This window comes from Nansenia antarctica (genome assembly GCF_963989245.1).
Source record: "Nansenia antarctica genome assembly, chromosome: 15".
Taxonomy (NCBI): domain Eukaryota; kingdom Metazoa; phylum Chordata; class Actinopteri; order Argentiniformes; family Microstomatidae; genus Nansenia; species Nansenia antarctica.
In genome coordinates, this window is record NC_137685.1 from 1,382,587 (window position 1) to 1,389,567 (window position 6,981).

At 42.7% G+C, this 6,981-nt stretch overlaps 1 protein-coding gene across 1 annotated transcript; it reads left to right on the forward strand.

The window, feature by feature from the left end:
* Nucleotides 1–2,578: 2,578 nt before the first annotated feature.
* Nucleotides 2,579–5,009, forward strand: LOC308171027 (putative protein BRICK1). The gene is made up of 3 exons (XM_080545893.1): nucleotides 2,579–2,713; nucleotides 3,924–4,006; nucleotides 4,118–5,009. The coding sequence occupies exons 1-3, from the start codon at nucleotides 2,596–2,598 to the stop codon at nucleotides 4,142–4,144; spliced, it is 228 nt and encodes a 75-aa protein (XP_080402019.1). The 5' UTR covers nucleotides 2,579–2,595; the 3' UTR covers nucleotides 4,145–5,009.
* The last annotated feature ends 1,972 nt before the right edge of the window (nucleotides 5,010–6,981 follow it).

Below are 6,981 nucleotides of genomic sequence, written 5' to 3' on the forward strand. Positions count from 1 at the left end.
CTCCTGCTGAAGGACAGAAGGACATCAAGGTAGGTGTCCAGCCTCCAGCCCCAGGACAGGAGGGCATCGAGGTTGCCCACGACGATGGACACAGCAGAGGTAAGTCAACATGTAGAACACATAGACCAAGGACATACTAACCAAACTAATGAAGTATTCTATTCTGTAGCTAAGGCCTGGTGAAGCTCATATGAACTCTCTCTCCTCTCTCTAGCGGCCAGCCCAGTGACAGCTGAGACGCCGCCTTGTGAGGAGAGCGGAGCTTCAAAGAAACAGAAGCGTTCCCGCCTCCAGAGGATGCTCACATCTGTGAAGAGCCTTGGGCTGCTGAGCTGCGGTCCAGGCAGACGGCCTCCGTCCCCCCAGTAACCGTCTTCACGACGATGGACACAGCAGAGGTAAGTCAACACATTGAACACATAGACCAAGGACATACTAACTAAACTAATAAAGTATTCTATTCTGTAGCTATAGGCCTGGTGAAGCTCATATGAACTCTCTCTCCTGTCTCTAGCGCCCGTTCTCCAGAGGACGCTCACAACTGCAAACAGCCTTGGCCGGAGCTGCTGTCCACTGTGAATAAAAAATAATTTGGATTGCATTCCTTTTGCTTGTGCATTTTTCATATCTTATGAACTTGTTATGCTGAAGATTGTGTAACTAGATAAGTGATCTTAAATATCATAGCTAGAAGCAACTGCGATTACAGCAGTGGCGGGCGGTGCATTTCACACCTAGGCCTTCAGTGATGTCCGACACATTCCTACCTGAATTATTCTACCTCTTAATACCATCGTTATGACGCCATGGCTCTAGAAACTAGACAGAAACACAGTATAACCGGGCGTTGCATCACCTTAACATAGTCAGACAAGTACAACAGAGTTATATTAATATTTCCGAAGCATTTTTAATCAATAAATCCGCATTTACAATGAAGTGTTAAACTAACATCTTTAAGATCGCTACATTACCCACGTCTGTCGTCTCGTCCACCATAATAGCGACAAAGGGTGCCTTTTTAATCTCCATTTTGATCTCTTCTCCCACTTCAGCAATAGCAGAAATCAGGTCGTTTTGTATTTTGCCTGACGTCCCAGTAAACACTTTGTTTGTGGACAGGTGGTAATGTAAATCTGGGTTGTTTTCAGCCAGAAAAGAAAGAAGCTCAACGTAGTTTCCTGTTTGTGGACTCAGCGCTTTTATCGTGTCCCCTAAATGAAACAGGACACAATCGATCAGTATTATCGATCAGTCAACGAAAGCTTTCGTTGTGGCGCTCCGTTTCCCTGGCACTTTCAAAAGTTTCACATCTACCGGCATAGTTACGCATCTCAATAGTGAATATCAATAGTGCATATCAATAGTGCGTATCAATAGTGCGTATCCAATCAAAAGACGTGCTGGGTGCTGACATCATTGAGCCTTACAGCAGGCGCCGTTGTTGCTTTTGCTCGCATCTACGTAGGTTTACTAGGAACGCCACAGGTTTTCTCGTTCCAACGTTAAGTTACAGGTCGTATCCGCGGCACCGTTTAGCGTGCAGGCTGGGCAGATGTTGGAGCCCCCTAGCAACACATTTTGATTGGATAAAAGCTCTAACATAAAGGCCAGCCCTCCAAATCTCAATCGGAGACTGGAAGCAGCGCAACCAAGAGGAAAGCTATGAAATGAAGAGAATAGACTATGGGGAATCATTAATACATATTTGTGGAAAAAATATATTAAAATAAAATGTATATTCTGATGATGTTTAGGCCAGCAGAGAAGGCCTTGCTGGCCCTGACGGCACACCACTGGATTACAGCAACAAATATAGTAGCTAAGCATGTTTACAGCTATGCCTGAGGCAATATCCCAATAGAAATGTAATCATAACAAGAATCATATACAAGAATCATAACAAGAATCATGTACAAGACATAATGAATCATTAGAAATATACATGAGCTAGAAATGGTAGGCCTACTGAAGAAAGATGGTCATCCATTCTCCCTCCCTCCCTCCCTCCCTGATACTAAACAACAAAGTAATTACTATTAAAGTGTTTATTACTATACATGTATTAACAGTTTAATTGGAGTTGTGTTAGCCACATAGAAAATACACACAAGAAGTTGTGACTCACAACTCACCACTGATTGGCCCACCCTCTCTGTCAGTCACAACTCACAACTGATTGGCCCGCCCTCTCTGTCTGATCGCAGCTCTGTGAAGATGGCCGAGAGGGTGGGCCAATCAGTGGTGAGTTGTGACTCACAACTCACCACTGATTGGCCCACCCTCTCTGTCAGTCACAACTCACAACTGATTGGCCCGCCCTCTCTGTCTGATCGCAGCTCTGTGAAGATGGCCGAGAGGGTGGGCCAATCAGTGGTGAGTTGTGACTCACAACTCACCACTGATTGGCCCACCCTCTCTGTCAGTCACAACTCACAACTGATTGGCCCGCCCTCTCTGTCTGATCGCAGCTCTGTGAAGATGGCCGAGAGGGTGGGCCAATCAGTGGTGAGTTTTGATTGGCCCACCCTCTCTGTCAGTCACAACTCACAACTGATTGGCCCGCCCTCTCTGTCTGATCGCAGCTCTGTGAAGATGGCCGGCCAGGACGACCCCGTCCAGAGAGAAATCCACCAGGACTGGGCCAACCGGGAGTACATAGAAGTGATTACCAGTAGCATCAAGAAGATCGCCGACTTTCTCAATTCATTTGGTGAGAAAATCTATTATATATATATAATCTATTAGCAACACCGACAGAGAGACATGTCTCTAACAGTAGCGCCCTGTCCTGTGCTAGCAGCTAGCTAAGTTATCTAGCAGCAGCCACTCCTAGAATCTGAACTATATAAGATAGTTATCTGTTTATATATAATATATAATAGTGATCTGTTTAAAGGACTTTGGACCTGACATTGGTTGCCTAGTACTGTTATTTAGACAGACAGAACTAGTATGGAGAACTGGGTTTGTTTTAAAACATGATGTTCATTAGTAAGTCCCCCTTTAATGTTGTGATGTTATCATGCATAACCATCTAAGCTAGTCAGCTAGCTGTAACCCTGCCGCAACCATCTGCTATTTAATCTAGTTGTATATCTAGTTTATTTGGCTTTAACTCAGCGGGCTATGGCAGTCTTGTGGCTTAAACTCTCTTAAAGTCTGTTCAGATTCAGATTCAGATTCAGATAACGTTTATTGCCATTATGCTTGACACATATAGGAATTTGTTTTGGCATTACAGAAGGTGCGTTTATGCTTTTTTCACAAATACATGAACAAAAACAGATACAAATACAAAAACAGGACAGACAGTGCATGAATAGTGCTGTATATATATATATATATATATATAAAGTGCAGTGCAGAGTTTTTCAAGGTCCAGTGCATATTCAGTGATGTCACACAGCCATCAACCATCCAGTCCAGGGTTGAATGACCCACCCAGCCTTATAGGTGTAATGTAATGACACAGCCTTATAGGTGTAATGTAATGACCCAGCCCTATAGGTGTAATGTAATGACCCAGCCCTATAGGTGTAATGTAATGACCCAGCCCTGTAGGTGTAATGTAATGACCCAGCCCTGTAGGTGTAATGTAATGACCCAGCCCTGTAGGTGTAATGTAATGACCCAGCCCTATAGGTGTAATGTAATGACCCAGCCCTGTAGGTGTAATGTAATGACCCAGCCCTGTAGGTGTAATGTAATGACCCAGCCTTATAGGTGTAATGTAATGACCCAGCCTTATAGGTGTAATGTAATGACCCAGCCTTATAGGTGTAATGTAATGACCCAGCCTTATAGGTGTAATGTAATGACCCAGCCCTGTAGGTCTGACGTAATGACCCAGTGAGTGTGTTGCTGGCATGAATAACACACATGGAGAGGTGCTGATGTGAATGTGATGTTGTGTTCCTTAGATATGTCCTGTCGCTCCCGCCTAGCCACCCTTAACGAGAAACTGACAGCCTTGGAGCGGAGGATTGAGTATGTCGAGGCCCGGGTAAGTGTTGAACAATATGGATGATGCTGTTAAGTTGTTAATCCTGAAAATATGATGTAATTTATCATCATTAATATGCAATTAATCTTTCTTGTTTCTCTCTCACCGAAGGTTACTAAAGGGGAGACCTTGACCTAGCCAGCAGGATGGGCTGCTGGAAACGGGAACAACCAACGCCACATTTCCTTGTGACACTAATTACTTACTCTGTTTTTTTATTTGTCTGAGGACCATTTTCATCATTTTATTAGTGTGTCACCTGACGTTACTTTGTTGTGTGATATGTTGAACTCATGACGTTGTCATATCTGGAGTTCAGTCCAGCAGCCTTGGTGTTAAAAGTCACAACAACATTCCCATGGGTAGATTAGTCTGACAGACATGGGTGTGTTCCAGTTGCACACATTCTACACAGATGATCAGATCTGTATAATTTCCGGAAGTACATTTCATGACACTGAACACGTGACACTACATGAATATGACAACAGTCTGATAATCTTTGCAGAACTGCACAGAATTTGTGCATCTGGGACGCATCCTTGATGAGTTTAAATAATATAGTTTCTGTCTCTTTTGAGGTTCCATGAACGCCACGTCAGAGAACTTGAACAGGCCCTGTACATTATCTAGTCTTGTCTCCTGTTAAACTGTCTGTTTAAATGTAAAGGTATGTGCATTGGGCACTATGTTTGTTTTTGAGTAGAGAAAGAGAATAAATGCTTTTTACTCAATAAATGACTATAGACATTTGTTTTTATTTTTTTACAAAGTCCAAGCATAACCACCTAGTTATGAAATGGGTGTGTAAAATTGGTTTTGAAAGAGTTACATGACATCTCTGTGCCAAGCTGTTTGTATGTATGTCCTTATATTACTATTTCATGTGTACAGTACATGGTGACAATATTGTGTGATTTAAGAACATAATTAAATCAAGTAAACATTAAAAGTATCTCATGTTGTAAGATGAAAAACCTTTCTTGCTAAATAAAAACATTTAAATTGTGATTTTCCTTGAGGGTTTTCATGTAACACACACACACCTCCCTCCTTTATGATCAGAGGTGACGGAAACGCAAGGGTGGCGTTTTCAGATTTGTTCACTCTGGGACACGGTTTCTAAACATAGCGTCTTCAGGCTCCCAGAACTCGGTTCCGTGTGGACGAAACGGCAATACGATAAAAAAAACTTTGGCGGATACACTCAAATTCGTCTCCGTGTGGACATGACCTTATGAACCCTGCTTTCCAGCATGACCTTGATAGCCAGTAGCTAGCATTACAAGGCAGTACCATCCTACTCTCTCTCATCTTAAAAAGACAACCAGGGAGCGCCTCAGTTTACTAAAATGTGTCATAGTAAAACTATGTACTTCCTCTCTTAACATCCGCCCCTTTCCGGGGCCTCTATTGGACGTCTTCCCTTTGCTATGACATCTATTGTAACTGACAGTAAGATGGAGTCACTGTTGTGGTCAGTACCAAATCAGTGCTTCATTTTGGCCGGTGCAGAGTACCAGCAGGCCTACCTTAAATTCTGGACTGCTTGAGCACTACTAAACACCAGATAACAAATATTCCTTCTGAAATATGAACAGTAGTGAAAAACCAGCATTGTCATTCCACTTGAAGCACTATGTCATACACTCTTCTATGTGGTTCTGTAGGTTAGTTCTCGTGCTAGACTGCATAGAGGACCCATTCTTCACAAAGCGATGACAAGACAATTGCAACGTTATCTTAAGGTGAACAATACTATCAGTTGTCTATGTTGCTCTTGTAGTGACAGTGTTGGTTCTGGGGGAGGCTACAAAAGAGATGGTCATCCATCATCCATCTTATCAAACCCAAAATGACCCACTGTCAATGTCAGCTTGATTGTAGAAGTTGTAAATGTTGTCTGCCAGCTGTCCTCAGGGGTGATCTGTTCAGATTCAGATTCAGATTCAGATAACGTTTATTGCCATTATGCTTGACACATATAGGAATTTGCTTTGACATTACAGTAGGTGCGTTTATGCTTTTTTCACGTGTATACAAAAACAAATGCAAAAAACAGGACAACACAGGACAGACAACAGTGCATTGGATAGTGATACATATATAAAGTGCAGTGCAGAGTTTATACAGTGAGTCCAGTGCATATTCAGTCCTGGGCAGACTTGGGGGCGGGGGGGGGAGCGGGGGAAGCCAGAGTCATTTATCAGCCTGGCGGCTGAGGGGAAGAACCTGAGCCTGTGGCCTTTGCAGTTTTAGGCAGCCGCAACCTTCTCCCAGAGGGAAGCAGGGTGAGGAGGCCGTGGCCAGGGTGGGAGGGGTCGGCCATGATCTGTATCAGGTCCCACGTGTCTACGATTTGCAGCTTTGCTAAATTAAGTTGGGTGGTTCGCAGATGCCGCTCAGCCTAACCCTGCTACCATTGTGTTTGGACCTGTCAGCAGTCAAAGTAAAACCAGAGCCATAACAGCAGTTGCAAACACCAAACAGTTTCTGCCTCTGCATAATACACTTCTTAGATTTCAAACACTGATTGCTTTTAAAGGGGTAGTTCACCCAAAACACAAATGAGCATAATCTCATGTATGTTGGCTGTAGTCGATTCACCAACAGTTTTGGGGTATTTTGTCCCTTACTGAGATCCATAGATAGCCATATGTTGTTGAGTCAGCGTTGCCATGGGGTCCCATTCGTTCTGAAAATATGTCTGAACTTTATTTCAATACATTTTATTTCGAGGATATGATGTAATCAAAACGTACAGATCTTTCTGAAATTTCCAGATTTAGAAATTATATTTCTTTCATAATTTTGACTATTTGCTTTTGTCAACATGTTTAAAAAGAAAAGCGTTTCAATTTGTACAGAAAATAAATGTGATTGATTATTTTTTTGGGATGGTTGTTTTTTACTAAGCTATAAAGGAATGACGAACACTACAATGACTACACACAAATCCCATTTTGTTGTTGTTG

What these genes read in the sequence shown, in the direction of transcription:
- LOC308171027 (XM_080545893.1), top strand. Translation starts at nt 2,596, where the DNA reads ATGGCCGGCCAGGACGACCCCGTCCAGAGAGAAATCCACCAGGACTGG. An exon ending in CGACTTTCTCAATTCATTTG is followed by an intron (nt 2,714 to 3,923) that starts GTGAGAAAATCT and finishes TGTGTTCCTTAG; the next exon opens with ATATGTCCTGTCGCTCCCGC. An exon ending in TTGAGTATGTCGAGGCCCGG is followed by an intron (nt 4,007 to 4,117) that starts GTAAGTGTTGAA and finishes CTCTCACCGAAG; the next exon opens with GTTACTAAAGGGGAGACCTT.